The following is a 21,082-nucleotide window of genomic DNA, read 5'->3' on the forward strand; positions in this document are numbered from 1 at the left end:
TTCTCACCTGCCAGCAAGAGCATGACAGCATCTTGGGCAAGAGGCACATCCAGATCAACCAGTGACCATCCTTGATGGATTTCTTTCCAGAAATTTGGTTGGGTTTTAGTTTTAAATACATAATTCCTTTGAACTCGAGGCAAATATCTTGCAATAAAGAGTTGCAAATTGCAAATTACACATGAATTTTTGGTTCTAAACGTGCTGTTGGTTTGACTAAGCCCTCCCTGACCCTGGCCTGGTGGAGGTGAGCAGAGAGCTGCCTCCCCCAGCAGGGATTCCAGAGCCCCACTCAACTCCCTGCTCCCAGCCCTGCATCCCTGGCAATGCTGCTCCAGCCTCTCCATTTCTCCTTTTAAGGAAGAGCAGGACCAGCAGCAGGATTGCAGGGGATGTGCCCAGAGCTCCCCTCTGCAGCTCTGCAGATCCCAAACCCCCAGGGCCAGGCAGCCATGGCCACGTCAGGCTCAGCCCTGCCAAGCCCTGGCCAGGAGCTGCCAGGCTCTCCCTGCCTAAAGCCTGGCCTAAGCACAGCCCTGAGCAGGCTTTGAGCACAGCCCTGCCAGGGGAAAAGGATCCAGCACTCAGTGAAGGCTCTGGCCCCGAGCTGGAGGGGTTTGGGTCCCTGCCAGTGCTGCACTGAGGGCGTCTGGCAGTGCCAGGGAGTGCCAGCAGCCCAGGCCTGGCTGATGCCAGCTCTGCAGACACACCCCAAGGGCTGCACAGGATGCTGCTGTAATGAACCAAGGTCAATCATCACCTTGTTTGATGTGATGAGTGAAGGAAATCATCCAGCAGTGCCTGCTCAGCTCCAGCCCAGAGAGAGCCACATTTGGATGTGCAAACAGCTGAACTACCCCTTCTCCTTGGAGTGTTCCAGGAACAACAGAAACCCAGCCCTCCTTTTCAAAGCAGAGCTTTCAACACTGGTTTTCAACCTGTAGCTTTTTAACCTGTAGTTTTGAACACTGGTTTTTAACCTGTGGCTTTGAACACTGGTTTTCAACCTGTAGTTTTGAAAACTGGTTTTTAACCTGTAGTTTTTAACCTGTAGCTTTGAACACTGGTTTTGAACCTGTAGCTTTTTAACCTATAGTTTTGAACACTGGTTTTTAACCTGTAGTTTTAAACACTGGTTTTTAACCTGTAGCTTTTTAACCCTGTAGCTTTGAACACCGGTTTTTAACCCTATAGTTTTGAACCTGTAGTTTTTGACCCTGTAGTTTTGAACCTATGGCTTTGAACACTGGTTTTGAACCCTGCAGTTTTGAACCTGTGTTTTTTAACCCTGTAGCTTTGAACACTGGTTTTTAACCCTGTAGCTTTGAACACTGGTTTTTAACCCTGCAGTTTTGAACACTGCTTTTTAACCTGTAGTTTTGAACATTGGTTTTGAACCCTGCAGTTTTGAACATTGGTTATTAACCCTGTAGCTTTGAACACTGGTTTTTAACCTGTAGTTTTGAACACTGGTTTTTAACCTGTAGTTTTGAACACTGGTTTTTAACCTGTAGCTTTGAACACTGGTTTTTAACCCTGCAGTTTTGAACACTGGTTTTTAACCTGTAGCTTTGAACACTGGTTTTTAACCTGTAACTTTGAACACTGGTTTTTAACCCTGCAGTTTTGAACGCTGGTTTTTAACCCTGCAGTTTTGAACGCTGGTTTTTAACCCTGTAGCTTTGAACACTGGTTTTTAACCTGTAACTTTGAACACTGGTTTTTAACCCTGTAGTTCTGAACACTGGTTTTTAACCTGTAACTTTGAACGCTGGTTTTTAACCCTGCAGTTTTGAACACTGGTTTTTAACCCTGCAGTTTTGAACGCTGGTTTTAACCCTGCACCTTTGAACACTGGTTTTTGTAGCAGCTGGTTTGCCTGAGCATTACCTGCCTCAGTCCTCTCCTGGCTGCTCCATTTGTCTGCTCACATCCCTAAGAATCATTTCAGGTTTCAGACACAGGGAATGGATCCTGCTGAGAACGAACCCAGAACCAGAGGTGGTTTAGAGCCAGGGCTCCAGCTTTGGGCAGCAGCACCTCTGCAGTGTGGGAGAGGCCCTGCCCAAGGCCATCCCGAGAGCAGCAGCTCTGAACCCTGCATACCCCGTGGAAATTCAGCATTTTTCCCTTCTCTACCATGCAGAACCAGGACATGGAAAGCATTCCACAAGGAAGGAGGCAGGGAAAGGGGCCATGAAGGAATTGTGTCACGTACATCTCCTGTTACTCTGGCAAACCTAATTAACTTGATGGCCACAGCTCCTCATCCTGACACCCTGCTCTGCCACTTTGATGTCACTTTTAGACACACTTGAACAAGAGAAGAAAAAAAATCAACTCTACCCCAGAAAGAGGGAACATATTAATAAATTAAAAAGCTCCAGACACATAAAAGTATCTTTGATCAAAGTTGTTAACATTTAGTGTGAAGAGTTAAACCTCCACAAAGCAAGAGTGAGGCAAATAACAAAGAATTTTTTAAACACAAGCCAGAAGCTCAATACAAAAATGCTGATGCCTTTAATTATTCAGACCATAAATCTGATTGCATTTTTATCTCCTTTAGTTAGAAGAATTAAATAAGAGGAAGGAAATATCCTTAGGAAGGTTCAGAAGTGTTCTAAATTTCAGTTTATACAGAATTATAGACGATGCACAGCTTTCTTTTGACCAGATTTCCAATGGCAAATGAAGCACCAAGATCAATTTTTCTATTCCCATCCTCACTAAGGACATGAAACTCACTCACACTAAACCAAACTCTAAAATCCTAAAGAGAATTATAGCAAAGAGGTGTTTTAATTCACCCCCATCTCCCAAGTGTTCATCATCATTTCCTGAGCTGGTTTTTAACTTGGGGCTGCTCCTCTGGATTAGGGATAACACTGGGAGCACCCAGGCAACCTCAGCAAGGATCTGGAGCTGGGATCATCCCAGGGAGACCAAGGGGATCCTCACCCAGGGCAGGGTGACAGCTGGCTCTGGAATATTCCATCCCCACAGCCAAAGCCCTTGAGACAGATGGGCTGGAGTCTGGGGAACCCCAGTTCCCAGGCAGAGAGGCTCAAGGGGAGGGGAAGCAGAGCTCACAGATGACTGGGACTAAAACAGGACCAAGCTCAGCACTCCAGCCTGGCTGCAAAGGTTTTGAAAAATTCTTTTCCAGCTTCTGCACAAGTCTGAAATACTCATCCAGTTCCATCACAAGCTTCTGGCAGTCAGAACTTCCCTGATGCCATGGACAATGTCCCAAAGGCTCGGTGTCACCTGTGCCACTGCTGGAGCAGGTGTGGGACACGTCCATGGAGGGGAGCTTGGGGGGGAGGACACAGCTGGGTCAGGGCAGGGAAAAAAAACTGCTCCAAAGGATGGGAGACGTGGGAAAACACCACAGTGGGTCACAGGGGAAGTCACAGGACAGGGGACAGGTCACCTGTGGGTGTTATGGACTCTCCAAAGCCATTTTTATCAGCTGCCCTCCCAGCACTGCCCATGGACAGAGAACAGCACATCTCCAGAACCAGGTTTTACCCAAAGAAACCCTTTAAACCCCAAAGAACCTGAAGCTCTGTTTTGCTGCCCATTCCCTGAGAGCTCTTTAAAGGCAAGGCCAGCCCCTGGGAGGAGGGAGGAGAGCAGAGCAGAGGATTGGTACCTGTGTGATGGTCCTGCAGCCCGTGGTCACCGTTCTCCACCACCATGGGCCCCGAGGCTGAGGAATCTGCAAGGGATCAACACAGGGGTTAAACTGCATGGATTCATCTCAGGCAGACCTTGAGAACAGCTCTGTGCAACTGCAGAAGCATTGAGGGTGGAAAAGAGCTCCAAGATGGAGCTCAAGCTTTGATGGATCCCCCCTTTGTCACCTGGTGGGGATCCCTAAACCAACAGAAGAAATTATCAATTCCAGCCCTGAGCACCCTCACAGAGCCCCAGGGTCCCTGAGGCTGGAAAAGCCCTCTGGGATCATCACATCCAGTTTGATCCCCTCCTTGTCCCCAGCACTGAGTGCCACCCCCAGGAATTCCTGGGACACCTCCAGGGACGGGCACTCCAAACTTCCCTGGGCAAGGAGGGAGGCTTAAGCACCATTTCCACAGGGAAATTCCTGCTGAAACACCAAATATTGCTAAAGCAGGGATCAGGGCAGCTTTAGAGGAGGGTGGTCAGGGTGGAACATCACCAATTCCAAAACCCAGCACAGAAAATCCTTCTCACTGTGACATTGAGTCCCTCTTGTTCTGACACTGACAGCCAAAATTTCACCCAGCACCAGGATTTACAGCCTGAACTTGGCAAACCTGGCAGCAATGGACAAGGGGAACAGCTGGAAGCTGCAGCAGGGTCCATTTAGAGTATATAAAAGCAGAAGTTTTATACAATGAGGGTGGTCAGGCCCTGGCACAGGTGCCCAGAGCAGCTGTGGCTGCCCCTGGAGCCCTGGCAGTGCCCAAGGCCAGGCTGGACAGGGCTGGGAGCACCTGGGACAGTGAAGGTGTCCCTGGGACAGTGGGAGGTGTCCCTGCCATGGCAGGGGTGGCACTGGATGGGCTTTAAGGTTCCTCCTCCCCAAACCAGTCTGGATTCTGTGACTTTATGACCCTGAGCAGTTTTAGGGAAGCAGAACAAGCAGCAGCAGCTCCTCCCTGGGCCCTCAGCTCTGCTGACAGTGAGGAAATGCTCATTTTATAAATAATAAAGGTTTCTCCCAGAGAGACACACACTCAGTCACCTGGAGCTGCTGCTGGCCCCTCCTCAGCCCCAGTTTTATAACAGAGCCACGTGCCCAGGGCCCTTCAGACACAGCAGGGCTGAATCCAGCCCTCAGCAAAGCAAAAGGAAAAGCATTTCCAGCTCCATCCGTGGCTCATCCTGGTGTTCTGCAAAAATCCCCCATGACCTTGCCAGTTTGTAGGAAACCACACAGCTCCATGCTCCTGGAGGAGGAGCTGGGAACAGCACAGGGAGCCCTGGAGCTGCTCCCCAGGCAGGAACAGAAATGGACCTGAAACAGAAACTGGGGGAAGTCCTGGCATTGCCTGGATCCCCTGAAATCAGGGTCAGTGTGGTTTAAACAACACACCCTCACAGCTGCCCAAAGCACAGGAGGAGTGCCAGGGTCCTGCAGTGCATCCCTGAGGAATTCCATGGAATTCCATGCAGGAGCTGCTGAACGCCCCTGGAGCTCAGCCCAGCTGCAGGAGCCACACATTTCCTAAGCTCTGCAGAATCATGGAGCCTCCTGAGAGGGAAGGAAGCCACAAGGACCACGCCAGTCCAGCTGCTGGCCCTGCACAGGACAGCCCCCAGATTCCCTCCATGATCACATCCTGCTTCCCTTTCTCCCAGAGCTGCTCCTTACACCCTGCACAGGCAACTGAGCTGCTGGGATGTTCCACAGTCTGGAGGAATTTCCCCATGGAAAGGGTGCTCAGGTTTGGAGTGCCCATCCCTGGAGGTGTCCCAGGAACACCTGGAGGTGGCACTGAGTGCTCTGGGCTGGGGACAAGGAGGGCACTGGGCACAGCTGGGGCTCCATGGGCTGGGAGGGCTTTTCCAGCCTCACTGACTCTGTGGATGCCACCACGATTATTAATGCATTAAACCCCTCCAAAGTGGGTTCCCACAGGAGCAGAAGGACCAGAAATGCCATGGCTCTCCTTGGCAAGGACAGAGAGCAGGTAAAATGGTTCCCTTTACAGTTTTATCTTTTTGGGAAGACAAGCTTCCAGAAAAATCAGGTCAAATCCCACCAATCCAGCCAGCAGGAGTGGTTGTTATTTTCAAGTCTCTGAAGGTCAGTGCCTTTGGAGCAGATCAGTCTGAGTTTGGTTTGCTGAAGCCCCGGTGTGAAAGCACCCAGCAACCTGCCCAGGGCCAGGGCTCCTCCCCTCATATCCCAAATTGCATAAACCCAAAACCATGTCAAGATGTTGTAACTACCTAATCCTCATCAGAATCACAAGATAGTATTTGCATCTGGCTCGTGGATCAAAGGATTGTTTTTATATAAACAAATTTCAGGCAGCGCTGGCTAAAGAGATAATCTGGAGCAAATGGGCAGTGCCAGCAGCAGCCCCTAATCCCAGGGGACAGCACCATGGCCAGCACGTCCCCAGCAGCACCTGCAGCCTGCTCCAGGCTCACCTGAGGGCACTCAGGGCTCTGGGGGGCTCTGGGGCTCAGGAGTGCCCGTGCAGGTTTTAGCACAGCTGTAAAATGCTGACACTGAGAGGAAAATGTGAGTGAAAACACAGAGGGACAGAGTGTGACCCAGCTGGTGACTCTGAAACAAGGAGTGCCACCTCCTTCCCTCCATTCCTTTAAATGTTCTGCCTCAAAAGCACCTGCAGAGCTGCCCCAGATCCACCAGCACAGGGAGCTGGAGCTGCTGCAGGGCTGGAGCCGGGCTGGGAGAGCTGGGAATGTTCCCCTGGAGAGGAGAAGGCTCCAGGCAGAGCTCAGAGCCCCTGGCAGGGCCTGGAGGGGCTCCAGGAGAGCTGGAGAGGGACTGGGGACAAGGGATGGAGGGACAGGACACAGAGAATGGCTCCCAGTGCCAGAGGGCAGGGATGGATGGGAGATTGGGAACTGGGAATTGTTCCTGGGAGGGTGGGGAGGGGCTGGCACAGGGTGCCCAGATATGGTGGGCATCACCTCTGTGATGTAAAACCAGCACAGCAGAGCAGCTGGGGCTGCCCCTGGATCCCTGGCAGTGCCCAAGGCCAGGCTGGATCACCCTGGCACAGGGGGAGGTGTCCCTGCCATGGCAGGGCTGGATTGGGATGGGATTTCAGGTCCCTTCCAGCCCAACCAGTCTGGGGCTCTGTGATGTCACAACTGTGGGGCAGGAATGGGGCTGGACAGACTTTGAGAGGGAAAAGGTTTAATGTCTCACCTGAGCCAAAAATGCAAATATCATCATGTGCTGATCTATCTTTGATCCCTGTGGAACTCTGGGCTGTGGGGAACATTCTCCATCTCCCCTTTCACAGGTGATCAAGTGTCTGAATCCCTTTGGCTAAAGCAAATCCGGCTGCAAGGATGTCACTTATTCCTCGTGTGGGAAGGGAGGGCAAAGCCAAAGGAGCCGAGGTCTGGCCCGGGGTTTCAGCCCAGCAGCCGTGGGACAGAGGGCAGCAGGGCCAGCAGAGCCACCTCGTGGTGACACCTCTGGTCCCAGAGCCACTGCTGGGACTGATTCCATTCAACCAAGGCCATCCCTCCTGGCAGGAAGGGTTTGGGTCCTGCAGGGTTCAATCCCACGGGAATGGGGCCCAGGGAGCCCCCCCAGCCCTGCCCCAGCCCCTGGGGAGGGGAGTGCAGGGCAATGAACCCCGGGCTCAAGGACAGATTAATACATGAAATAAAATTATAACAGAATTATAATAATGAAAAGAGAGAGGGGAATTGCTGAGCCTGGAGAAAAGGGGGCTCAGGGGGGGCCTTGTGGCTCTGCACAGCTCCTGCCAGGAGGGGACAGCTGGAGGGGTTTGGGATCTTATCCCAGGGAACAGGGACAGGAGGAGAGGGAACAGCCTCAGGCCAGGCCAGGGGAGACTCAGGCTGGAAACTGGGAAAATTCCTTCATGGGAAGGGCTCTCCAGATGTGGCACAGCTGTCCAGGGCAGTGGTGGAGTCCCTATCCCTGCAGGGATTTAGAAACCCTGTGGATGTGGCACTTGGGGACACGGTCAGGGTGGCCCTGGCAGTGCTGGGCATGGTTGGACTCCATGGTCTCCCAGGGCTTTTCCAACCTCAGCAATTCCCTGATTCTGTGGATAAAAGCCAAGAGGGACCAGTGGTGCCCAATGCCCTGGGCCACCAGGCCCTGAGCAATGCCCAGCATTGCTGTCCCAGCAGTGACTGGCAGCTCCTGGCCACCTCTCCCAGTTCATATTGGGCAGGATGTGATATCCCAGTACTGTGGGATTCCCCCCACCCTCCTGGCACCTCCCTGGCTGGGCCTGGCAAACCAAAAACTCCTTGGTCCAGAGTGGGCAGGGCTCAGGGACAACCAAACCAGCCAGGTGTTATCAACACCATTCTCACAGCCACCTCCAAACACAGCACTGCCCCAGCCAGGGGGAAAATCAACTCCACCCCAGCCCAGATCAGGACAATTCCCTCCAAAAAAATCCTGTACTCAAGGTTAAAACTCACCAAGGAGCCTGTGAGCAGTGCAGGAACACAGAACACAGGGAGTGAGCACGAGGTCACACAGCACAGAGCACAGAGCTGCCCTTTGGTCTGGGCTCAGCTCCCCACCAGGAACCATCACTGCACAGACAATCCTGCTCCCCACCTCACCTGAAACACTGCCCAGGAGCTCTGCTGCAAATCATGGAACCCCCCCAGTGTTTTCCTGTCCTTGGAATGTGCTCCCACCTGGACTCCCCTCCTTCCCCCACCACTTCAGCACCTGAATGAAACTGCTGCTGCAGCCTCCAGGACTTTTCTGGAAGCTCCAGAGGATGCTGAGAGCCTTGGAATTGCCAAGGAAAGCAGGCAGCACACAGCCCTTGCTGTGATGTAAGGCCCACAAGGTCATAAGGGGATTATCCCAGAATTTGCCAAATTACCACGTCCAGGCAGGTGTGAGGAAGAACAAACCCATTCTTCCCTGGTATTTTAGGAGTTAACATTATTAAAGCTTTGTTCTAGGACAGATTTTTAGGTGACCAAATGAGTGCTCATCACAGGTCCCTGCTCTTCTCCACCCCTCTGTACTCACCCAGCCTAGGCTGGGGCCCAGCTCAACATTAAACTCTCCTAATCTGGCTCCTGGGTTTAGGAAAAAAAGTGAAAGAAAACCCTGGAGCAGAGCTTGAGCAGCTAAAGCCTGACAGGATGGAGGATTAAACCTCTGCTGACTGGGGAAAGACAATCTGAGGAGCACAGACCGTGATGTCAGAACACATTTGTGCCTTTTAACATAAATAAATGAACAAGTGGAGGCTGGAGAGCCTGAGCTCTGCAGGCTGCTCCTCTCCCTCAGGAAAGCCAGCCTGTCTGGAGCCAGGGACGTGGAACTCTCTCTGCTATTGCCCAAAATCTTGGTGTCACACTCAAACATGGAACTGCGACACCAGGACACCCTCAGGACCCTGTAAGTCTCACCCAGAGCTCATTTATTCTGGAGCCTCAATAAATGAAGCTCCTTCACTTCACTATCCCCTTTCCTTTTAAACAGTTACAAATCTTAAATAAATTTCATGGAAGAAACAGCTATCTGTTTTCCCCTGGATATCACACACTTCTATTCCAACTCCACACCCCCAATCCCAGTTCTACCATTGCATTTTGGAAGCTTCTCCACAGCCCCAGGTCAATGCAGTGTTCTCTTGGGGCTCTGTGCCTTTCAACACAGAAAATCTGAAATTCTCAGCAGCCAGGGCTCCACCAGGTACCCTCAGCACTTCAGGGAAAAACAGATGAGAGAAATGAAGACATTCCAGGACCAAATCCTGAGGCTGGCCTGTGGTAACTGACCCTGCTTTAGGCTTCAGTCCTTCCCTGCTGGTCCAGGGTGGGGAAGCTGAACAGCTCCACTCAGGGCAACTTCTCCATCTCCTCACCAGGGTCTCGTTTGCATCTTGCCAAAGATTTAGATCATGCTCCTGACTGCTCTCCAGCTCTCCCAAAAAAGGGAAAAACCAATCTCCAAAGCAAGAGTAAGAAACTGCATCCCCCCATTGCCACGGAGGAGGAAATGAGTTCAGCCCAAGGAGCCCAGGCTGGGGCGTGCAGAGAGGGGAGAGGAGGGGCTGGAAAAGCCAGGAGACCCCAGAATCCCTGAATTACTGAGGCTGGAAAAGCCCCCCCAGCCCCCTGAGTCCCAGCTGTGCCCAATGCCCACCTTGTCCCAGCCCAGAGCACTGAGTGCCACCTCCAGGGCTCCTGGGACACCTCCAGGGATGGGCACTCACAGCCTCCCTGGGCAGCCCCTGCCAATATTTAATAACCTTTCCATGAAGGAATTCCTCCTGAAATTGTGCTTCTGCCCCCCAGTATTTGTGCCTGAGCTCTCACAGAGTTTTAATTACTGAGCAAAGCCAAACAGCCTCGTTACCCCCAGCCCAAGGTCCTGGAGTTATTGGAATATGAGTTGGGAAAGTGATGCCCTAAAAACTAGAAAGTTAAACCCCAAGGTATCAACAGCAATGTCCAGGGATACACAGCTGGCAGGACACACTTAAGGGCCTTGTGTTTTACACCAATATTGTGTCATGATTTTAGCACTGAGAAATCCTGGCGCCAAGATGGTTCAGGATCTGCAGCTTCTACAACAAAGGATTGCTTAAAAATACTCTCAAATCATATACAAGGTGTTAACATGTGCTCATGTTTCTCTGCTTCTGCAGTGCTAAAATAGAAATTAAATAAATAATACACATCTGAACTGCCCAAATGACAAGTTTTATAATAATCCCTCTGCCCATCCCTACTGCTCCTTTGGTGCCATTTAATAACTGTGTCAGCATGGAAAATTCAAGGTTACATTTTCTGTATTACAAGGCACCCAATGCAATTCTAATCACAGCAAATAAATGCCTTGAACAGAGCAGAACTCTCCATGCTGTGGTTCTGGAGGTTCTGTTTATTCTGAGGAATCACATCCCACCTTCATCAGCACTGATGAGCAGCAGCATTAAAGCAAAAAGAGAAACCTTCTTCTGAAGAAGTCATCAGATTACCAAAGGTTTTCCTCTTCTACACAGCACAGATCAAGGCCACAAAACAAATAAAATCATCAAGGCGCTGCTAGTCCCAGTGACAATTCCCACTTGGGCAGGGAGGGAACAGCACACAAGCAAAGGGAGCAATAATTTAAATTGTTCACTGGGAAAGAAGCCCATTGCATGATCCCAAATCTCACTCTTTTCCCTTTCACACAGGGAAACATCTGTTTAAAAATCTTCTTTTCCTGCAAAGTTTTTGATAAAGTTCTTAACACAAATGAATTGGTGATGTTCCACTTGAAACTCCTGGGGCACTTCTGGGGTCCCCAGGTCCAAGACAGACCCTGGGGGGGTTGGAGTGTGACCAGGGCAGGGAACAGAGCTGGGCAGGGGCTGCAGAATCCCTGAGGGAGCTGGGCAGGGGCTGCAGAATCCCTGAGGGAGCTGGGCAGGGGCTGCAGAATCCCTGAGGGAGCTGGGCAGGGGCTGAGCCTGGAGCAAAGGAGGCTCAGGGGCCCTTGTGGCTCTGCACAGCTCCTGCCAGGAGGGCACAGCCAGGGGGGTCGGGCTCTGCTCCAGGGAACAGGGACAGGAGCAGAGGGAACGGCCTCCAGGGCAGGTTCAGGTGGAAATTGGGAATATTCCCCCTGGAAAGGTTCTCCAGCCCTGGCACAGCTGCCCAGGGCATGGTGGAGTCCCCATTGCTGGAGGGATGTGACATGGGGACATGGGGACTTGGGGACATGGTCAGGGGTGGCCTTGGCGGGGCTGGGGGAGCTGCTGGGTTTGATGATCTCCAAGATCTTTTCCAACCTTAATGATTCCATGATTCTAAGTATCAGCTGGGCTGGAAAGTGCTCAGCAGCAGCAGCAGCAGCAGCAGAGGCAGAGGCAGCAGCAGGTGTTGGTACCATGCACACAACCAGCACAGCCAAAGAAATCCAAGTAAATAAAGCCCTGGGTCAGAACCCTGGGATTCAGCTGTCAAACATTCAGGAGATGATGAAGATTCCCATCTTCCAGTTCATCACCCACCTTTCCTGCTTGGCTCTGCCATCCCCCAGAGTGCTGGCACCTTGCACAGCTCTGCTATTTTGGGACACTGTTTGTGGAGCATGGCACCTCAGAATTTGGTCAGTGCTTCCTCTGAGAGCCCCAAAAGCACCAACCCCAACCATGAGTGTAAAGCACAGCCTCTCCTGTGGCCAGCAGGGCAAAAAGCAACAACCAGGGCTTGACCTGAGTCTTGGCTTTGGCAATAAGTGTGTCAGACTGAGGCCAGCAGCAGAGCAGGTCCTGTCCCAGCAGTGTCACAGCGAGCACAGATGTTCCAGCTGTGCCAGGGGCACTTTGGGGGACACTTGGGACACTTACGTTCCACGGCAATTCCGTCCACGTGGCCTTTGCTTTTGGGCTCCTGGCTGCCAGGCCTGGCCTGCTCCTCATCATCCAGCAGGGGCACGTAGTCTGTCTTGTCCACAGTCTCCCCCACCACGTCATCAAACTTCTCAGCCTCCAGCGTGGCGATGAAGTCTCTCTTCACCTCCTGCTCCACGTCAGGGGGCGGCTCCGTCAGAGCATCGGCCAGGCTCAGGGAGTGGTCCAGGTCAGCCATGCCTGAGCACCTGCAACCCAGCCAGGGACACAGAGAGAGCTCCATCAGACACCTCTGCCCACTGTGTGCCCCTGGGCCTGCACAGCAAACCTTTGTGCACTGCTCAGGAACTCCCAGATGTTTCTAAACCCCCCCCACCCCAGTGGATCAGAAATAAACTGGGATCATCTAAAGCAGGTTTAGCTCGTGGATGTGACATTTCATGGGGTCTTTTATCAGAACCTTAATAAAAAGGTAAAAACTAAGGCCCAGCACCTGGCCAGGGCAGCCATGGTGTGACATTGCCCTGGAACCCAGCAGGGAGACAGAGAGAATTCCACACGTCCCCTGTGCCTGTACACCAAACCTTTGAGCAGTGCTCAGGAATTCCCAGATGTTTCCAAACCCCCTCAATGGATCAGAAATAAACTGGGATCATCTAAAGCAGGTTTAGCTCATGGATGTGACATTTCATGCGGTTTTCTATCAGAACCTTGAATAAAAAAGGTAAAAAATAATGCCCAGCACCTGCCCCAGATCTGGAGTTAGTTAATGACACCCCAGATCTGGAGTGAATGTGACCCCAGATCTGGAGTTAATGACACCCCAGTTCTGGAGTTAATGACACCCCAGTTCTGGAGTTTATGTCACCCCAGATCTGGAGTTTATGTCACCCCACTTCTGGAGTTAATGACACCCCAGATCTGGAGTTAATGTCACCCCAGATCTGGAGTTAATGACACCCCAGTTCTGGAGTTAATGACACCCCAGATCTGGAGTTAATGTCACCCCAGATCTGGAGTTAATGACACCCCAGATCTGGAGTTAATGACACCCCAGTTCTGGAGTTAATGACACCCCAGTTCTGGAGTTTATGTCACCCCAGTTCTGGAGTTTATGTCACCCCAGATCTGGAGTTAATGTCACCCCAGTTCTGGAGTTAATGTCACCCCTGAGCAGCACAAATGACGCAAGGGAATTTAGTGCTGGGTTTGACTCCACCCAGCTCCCCTATGGAGATTAGGATTTTACATAATCTCTGATGTATACTTCAGCGCTGCTCCTGATCCCTCCCAGAGGGTCCTGCAGCACATCCATGTCCTCAGCAAACCTTGCTAATCCCAGCAAACCCCCTCCAGCCCTGGGATTTGGGAGGGAAAGTGACGTTTTAATAATGTTGACATGAACAAAATACAGCAAAGTGCACACGTAGGCATTATATCCACAGCTATGAACTGGAAACAGGAGAAGTAACCAACCACCAGTTATCCCTCCCTGATCTGCATCTCTATGTTCAATTTATTCCTGGCACCAAGCTGAAAAAATGCACCTGAACTGACTCATCTGCAGCCTTCAGGTTGGCACAACACACAGCCATCACCAATTCCTTCCTTTTTCACTTTCCAGCCTTTTGAGGTCATCCTTGGCAACAAGAGCCAACAAAAGCTGCTGGAATGCACAGAAAGGCTTTGAAGGCTTTGTCCCCAGTCCCTCTCCAGCTCTCCTGGAGGGGCTCCAAGCTGCCCCTGCATTTCCCCTTGTCCAGGTGAGCATTCCCAGCTCTCCCAGCCCAGCTCCAGCCTCTCCTTAGGAACACCAGGAGCTGCTGCCACAGAGCTGCAGCCACAGGGACACAAGGGACACAAGGGACACTTGTTGTGCTGGGTCAGGAGGGGTGACCCAAGTGGCCACTGTGCAGCAGCCCAGGCCTGCAGCCTTCCATGGGGTGGCAGAACACAGATCCTCTTGTTCCCAAAAAACAAAGGCTCCTACTCCTTGAACTCCAGGAAATTCTGTGTCAGCACTGCAGGGCCAGCACATACCTACAGGCTCCAGCCTCACATTCCTTGGGAACCATGGGGTCCCACTGACAGTGGTGTTTCTGTCCTTCCAGGCAAGTCTATTACGGAAAATAATTCAGTCCAAGCTCTTCTTTTTCATTCTTTGAACAATGAAAGGTCAGGCTTGCAGGCAGAGCACACTTCAGGCAGCAACTGCAGCTCTTGGTGGTTTAGATAAAGGCCCTGAGTCACAGCTTGGAAATCCAGAGGTGAAAAGTTTGGAGCTCTTCACCCCCTGTGCAGGGTCACAGTTGAATGAATTATGGTCAGTAAAAAAAAAAAAAAACCATTTCATATTAAGATGAAAAAGGCTTATAAAAAGGTTTTTTTCAGAGTTCCTGACTATTTTAAGACAAACCATCATCCAGATGTGCACACAACTGGCTGCATCACCCTGCAGGGAGCACCAGCCAGGGAAGGCACTTCCAGAAGTTTCATCCCTGCACTGACCAGTCTCCTTCAAGGAATAAATGGGGCTCAGACAGAGCCAATTTTTCAGGCACATCCTCCTTTGTTTTCAACTCACAAGTGAACTGATGGCTTTAGGTCACTGAGCCTCGATGTGCAGCGATGAACATTTAATCATCATCTTCTGAAAATGTCATTTAGCATCAGAAGGAAAAACAATATTTACATTTCCCAGCAAGCTGCATCATGAGCACAGAGTGACTGAGGCAGGAAAAGTCCCCTGAGTCCATCCAGCACGGCCAGGGCCACCACCAACCCTGTCCCCAAGTGCCACATGCACAGGGATTTTAAATCCCTTCGCCAGTGGGGACTCCAGCACTGCCCAGGGCAGCTGGGCCAGGGCTGGACAGACTTTTTGGGGAAGGAATTTTCCCAATATCCAGCCTGAGCCTCCCCTGGCCCAGCTGGAAGCTGTTTCCCCCCCTGTCCTGTGCCTGTTCCCTGGATGTGGAGGTGGCTGCACTCCATGGAAGCGCTGCCATAAAATAAATGGGATTTGGGGGCTTGTGGCACTGCCAGTGCTGCTAGTTCAGGTGTGCACAGGAACTGGGACACTGGAGTGATCCGCTTTCTAGGGAAAAACAATAATGAGGCTATGCAGCCCTATCAGCAGGACATTTCCTTGGCCATATTTAGCTAAATAGGGAGTGTAGGAAGGATGTACAAAAATAAACCAGTGTACCTAAGAAAAGGCATTTTAAATACAGCACTGGTGTCCCAGACAGGCAGGAGCACCTGGCACAGACTGCAGGGATCCCTCCTCAGCCCAGGTGGGCTCCAAGGACAGCCACAACCCCTGGGAATTCCTCCTTTTCCCTCTCTGCTGTTACAGCAGCCAAATTCCCAGATTCCCTGTCTAAGGCAAGAGGAAAATAAGGATATTGCAGGGATTGTGCCCAAGGGCAGAGAGCAAATCCTGGAGCATATCCATGTGTTGAGCAGCTTAGAGAGACAGATGCTTCCCACCCCATTTCCATCCATATCAGAGCTGCCTGGGAAGCACTAAAGGATCCTCAGCACGATGCACCTCACTCCCCTGGCTCCCCAGCTCTGCAAATCACACACCAACAGAGCACAGGGAAGGTGAATTCTGGCATTAACCTTGGGGTGAAAGAGAACACCTGAGGAGTGACAGAGATTTCTGAAGGCAGAGGTTTAAGAATGCACTGAAATTCCCCATGGAAAGGGGGGTCAGGCTCTGAACTGCCCAGGGAGGTTTGCAGTGCCCATCCCTGGAGGTGTCCCAGGAACACCTGGAGGTGGCACTGAGTGCTCTGGGCTGGGGACAGGGTGGGGATGGGGCACAGCTGGGAGGGCTTTTCCAGCCTCAGGGACTCAGGGATTGTGAATCATGGTTCAGCTGCCCAGGTCCTCGTGCTGTTAAATCAGCAGAGGGAGGGGAGCAGCCGTGGGTGACACCAACCTGACTCCAGGTTTGTACCCAGAACAGCCTCCAAGGACAGCCCAGCCCGCCCTGACAACAGCAAAGGGAGGAGTTTGCTCCAAGGAAAGGCGTGGAAGGAGCAGGAACAGCCCTGCCACAGTGACAGGGCAAGGAGAAGGGGTTTCCTGCAGCCACACATTCCAGGAAACCTTCAAAGCACCCCAAAGCAAATCCATCCTGTTCCTTGAACTCACACATTATTTTTACACAGGAGAGTTGTTTAGATCTCTCCTGTTCCAGGCACAGCTGATCAGGGTTTGCTCCATCTGCTCTTCTCCAGCTCAGAATCTCTGTGTACTTACTCAGTGAGTAACCTGTTTGCTGGGGTAAACAAAATCCATCTCTCCTCAGCTAATCTGAACAACTCAGCAGGGTTATTTTAACCCCTTACCCTCCATCCTTGTTCCAAAGAGTTCCAACCCTTCACTGGATTTTAGTCTCAGCTGCCTCATCCCTGGAAGTGTCCCAGACTGGTTTGGGTTGGAAGGACCTCAAATCCCACCCAGTGCCACCCCTGCCATGGGCAGGGTCACCTCCCACTGTCCCAGGGTGCTGCCAGCCCTGTCCAGCCTGGCCTTGGGCACTTTTGGGCATCAGGAGCATCAACAACTTCTCAGGGTCTGGAGAACTTCTCTTCAGCCACTTCCTCACCCAGGTGTTGCTTCAAGTGAGCCCCTGGAACACCTTCCCAGAGCCACCACCCCACTCAGCACCCTCTGGAAAAGGAGGCAAACCAAAGCCTGCATGAGCCACAGCCTGACATTCCCATCCAGGGAAGAGCAGAATTTATTTCCTCAACTTTGTGCCTCCATTTTGCAGCTTCCCTGCCTGCTCTGTTGTGTTCCTGCCTCCAGGCACGCACAGGCTTGGAATTTCAAGTTATGATCAGTCTGACCCAGATTCTGAGTTCTTGTCTGAAGACAGAGAAAGAGGAGAGCTGGCACGGGGATGCTGCCCAAAAACCCAAACCTGACAGCCTGTCAAGTGTCCCAGCACAATGACACTCAGTGTGGGACACTGCCTGCCCTCCCTGGCACTCCTGGCACAGGGAATGCTGGGGTTGGTTTTCCCACAGGAGCTCACCCAGGGACCTGGTGATGCCTTGTGCAGGCTGCCCTAGAGCAGAGACTGGACAGAGCTAAAGGATAAAGCAGGGATTTATTCAAAGGCCTCCATGGATGCACCTTGGGCAGCACCAGAGCCCAGCCAGGGCTGCACCCAAGATGAACCAAAATGGCCCCAAAATGCACCAGCGCTCCCGGGGTCTCTCCCTGGGATCAGTTCTGCTCCATTTGCACCTTGCAGTTCATTGTCCCATTCCAGCTTTAGCCCCTGCAGTCCCACCCTGCTTGTTTTTCTCTCTCCAGCCCACGGGGTTTGTGCTCTTGGGGCTGAGATTTGGATCATTTGTCCTTGGTGCCCAGCTGGAGCAGGAATTGTTTTGTCTCCCTGCTCTGTGCACAGAGCTCAGCATGCCCTGATGTGAAGCCCAGACCCACACACTAAAGCAGCACAGAATCTGAAAATATAAAAGCCAAACCCTGAGGCCTCACTGGCAGCCCTGCAGTGACAGTGACACAGCATTCCAGCCCCGGAGCCCTGCCAGGCTCCCTCCATGGCTGCTCCAAGCAGGCTGGAGCCAGCCCCTGGCCCAGCACCTTCCTGCCAGGGAGGGAAGAGAATCCTGCTCCCATCCAGGAGGAGCAGGGAAGGAACACTTCCTCCCTTTTGCTGGTTTAAAGGAGACCCTGATGTCCACACATCCATTATTCCATCAGATCCACTTGCTCCTTTAAAATTAGCTCCTAACTCCATCCCAAATTAAATGCCTGGCTGGAGGAACAGGGACAGCTCATAATTCCCATTTCTCCTGGGTAAGTCAGGTTGCTTTTCTTAGCTGTGAGTGTTGGGAGCACTCAGCCGTGGCTGCTGAGGAAACAGGAGAGCAGAGATCTGCAGAGTCATCCTCCTTGAGAGCCCTGGAATCCATGGAAAGATTTCTGCATCCATCCTCCCAGGGAGAGGACACAGCCACCGCCTGGGCCGCCGACGTTCCTCACATTCCCTGGCTGGGCACAAAAATCTGTGACCCAATCTGTGCATTTTTTATATTTTGGCACAGTCTAAACCAATGGGATTCACTTATTTATTGTTTTAAAGTGCAACACAGCAAGAGCTCTGCTTTGTGGCTGTTTCTGGAGTCACAGGAAATCCCACAGATCACCAGAAGCTTCTTCGAGGCAGAGAGATGGAGGCTGAGAGATCTTTAATAAAATCTTCCCAACACTTAAAATCACACTCAGCTCAAGTGCTGGAAAAACCAGCCTCAGAAAGGGTGACCTGGATGCCAGAATCATATTCAGGCATGAATATGATGAAGGAGGAGGAGGATGAAGGAGGAGGATGTGCAGGTACCATCCCTGGCAGAAGGAAGGTCTCCGGTTTTTGGGATGCTCCAGACCTGCTGGACCAGCTCAAGCACCTGATGGCATCATCAAAGCAGGATTAATTAGGAGATTCCAGATATTTCCACAGCAAAATCAAACCAAACTCCAGTTGCTGAGACCAGAGTGAGCTGGCAGCTTCCTCAGAGCTCCTGGGAGAGCAGACAGGGAGGCAGCACAGCAAATATTCCTGATTTCTAGTGCATGTTTGCACTGCCAGCAAATGAGGATTTCAGGGAGAGTCACAGAGCCACCCTCTCCTTCAGACCATCCAGAAATACAGCAAGGGATTTTCCAGCTATTATTTATAGGCTTAAATGACTGCTGCCCTCCTGTGTGAGAGACAAGAGACAGGGCAGGACCAGAGGAGGCAGATTTGGGGACAAAGAGAGCATGTTTGGGACATTTGATGATTTTTAGTCTGGACTCCTAAAACAGACAAAGCACTTGCAGAGTTGTTTCCCTTCTCAGCACAAATTCCCTGAGCCTTCTGGCTCACTTTAATTTGTCAGAATAAATTCAGTCAGCCCCAGAGCCTCCAGGCTGCTACAGAAAAGCCAGAAATGCACAAGTAAAAGGAAAACAGTTCCTACTATTGCCTCCACAAGGGAACACATGGACAACACAGGTATTTCCACCCAGGAATGCCAGATTCCCCCTTCCAGGGCCTGGAGGGGCTCCAGGAGAGCTGGAGAGGGGCTGGGGACAAGGGATGGAGGGACAGGACCCAGGGAATGGCTCCCAGTGCCAGAGGGCAGGGATGGATGGGAGATTGGGAATTGGGAATTCCTGGCTGGGATGGAATTCCCAGAGCAGCTGTGGCTGCCCCTGGATCCCTGGCAGTGCCCAAGGCCAGGCTGGACAGGGCTTGGAGCAGCCTGGGGCAGTGGGAGGTGTCCCTGCCATGGCAGGGGTGGCACTGGGTGGGCTCTGAGGTTTTTTCCAACCCAAACCAGTCTGGGATTCCAGGACTGTAACCATGAAACAGCTCTGAAGGCTTCACACAGATCTCAGGCACTTCCACAATCCCTTTATGGCCACACAGCAGACAATAAACAGGAAGTTTTAAGTTCTCACTTCAGATGGGTTTAATGAAGTCTCAGCAGGATCCCAAAGCTGAGGCAGAACTGCAGCCCTGATTGCTTCCCCCTCTCACTGTCTGCTCCAGCCACTTCCCCTCCACATCTGGCACCTCCCTCCTTCCACCTCTCAGGTCAGGAACAACCTCTCCCACCTGGCCCTTCCAGCACAGGGAAATCTGAGGCTCCTCAAGGTGCCCATCAATTGTAGGGTTTCATTCCTTAGGGATTTGGAGCCATTTCTCTGTTTCAAGCATTGGTTTTGCTGTTATTGGTACTGCAAATAAACTCAATTTGCTGCATCCCAGCAAACTGATGATGATTTCTTAATGATGATTTCTGCTCCATGATCAGAAACATTCTCATCAGCTCCATTTCCCTTAGGAAAGCACTGATAAAGCCACTGAGCTGTGCCCTCCTCACCATCAATTATTCAGATGCCACATGAATTAGCAGAGCCTGGCAGCAGACAACTCCAGCATCCCTGCCTCGCTGGGAATGTAAAAAAGATTCTCTCCATTGCTGGAGATTTGAGGAAATTTCTATTTTCTCCCTGCCTCGCAGCCACTCGTGGCTTGGAGAGCTTCAATTTCATGGAATGATGAAGTCTCCAAGGAGAACCAGGCACAAATCCCACTGCAGCCAGAGGCAAGTTGTAAAACAAGCTCCTCTCTCTATATGTGGAGCTCCTACTCACTGTCAGCTCAAAAGCCATTACTGAGGGTGGCCTGAAGGCTGCCAGACCAGCATCTCCCAGATTTACTACAGCAGCTCCCACCTGCTCTTTTTAAATGTTCATTCAAATGTTCATTCATACTGAAATTATCTGTATTTGATTCAACAACAAAAAAAAAGGAACATTATTTCTTTAAAGTACAGGGACTTTAAGGAAAGTGCAGGACCAGAAGGGCACCCAGGGGAGGCAGCAGCAACCAGGGATGACTCAAGGCTCCTTGAGTCCAGCTGTGGTTTGGTTGATATGGGGGTGTCAGTCCAAGGCTGGGAGTCTGTGATTCTGTGAATTTCTGTGAAACTGCAGAGTGCATCCCAGGAACATCCCACAGCCCAGGCACCCATAAAAACTGCACTGGAGCTGCAAGAGTGCTGCAAGAGCCATGGCAACACCAAACCCCACAGGACACTGCACACTTAGAGCTGGAACAAGCCCAGGCTGACAGGGCTGCTGCAGGAGGCTGCTTCCAAGGAACCCAGCCTTCTCCATGGACCAATGGATGCTCCAGGAGCCTCTCAGCTCTGCAGTGAGCTCTTCCAGAGGAGCTCCAGGCTGTGCACTGCTCAAACACAGCCTGTGCCCCAGCCAGAACACATTTCACACACTGTGCTCCTTGAGGCACCTGGGGCACTCCAGCCTTTACCTTGCTGTGGTTCCACAGGAATGGATCTCACCACACACCTCACTGCTGTGATCCTGGCACAGGCCAAAGCCTGCCAGCAGCCAGAGCCTCTGCCACTGCCTCTTCCCATCCTGGTGCCAGTGCATCCCACAAAGAATCCCCTCCAAAGAGC

At 51.7% G+C, this 21,082-nt stretch overlaps 1 protein-coding gene across 1 annotated transcript in view; it reads right to left on the reverse strand.

Annotated features, from left to right (window-relative positions):
- Positions 1–21,082, reverse strand: part of MAP4 (microtubule associated protein 4) — a 151,489-nt gene that overhangs the window by 85,615 nt on the left and 44,792 nt on the right. The window contains exons 3-4 of the mRNA XM_054515847.1: positions 12,060–12,310; positions 3,659–3,724 (exon numbers count right to left, since the gene is read on the reverse strand). Of these exons, the coding sequence (XP_054371822.1) occupies positions 3,659–3,724; positions 12,060–12,300 (307 nt within the window). The 5' untranslated portion in view covers positions 12,301–12,310. The remainder of the gene's footprint in view (positions 1–3,658; positions 3,725–12,059; positions 12,311–21,082) is intronic.

This window comes from Molothrus ater, chromosome 1, assembly GCF_012460135.2.
Source record: "Molothrus ater isolate BHLD 08-10-18 breed brown headed cowbird chromosome 1, BPBGC_Mater_1.1, whole genome shotgun sequence".
NCBI classification, from domain to species: domain Eukaryota; kingdom Metazoa; phylum Chordata; class Aves; order Passeriformes; family Icteridae; genus Molothrus; species Molothrus ater.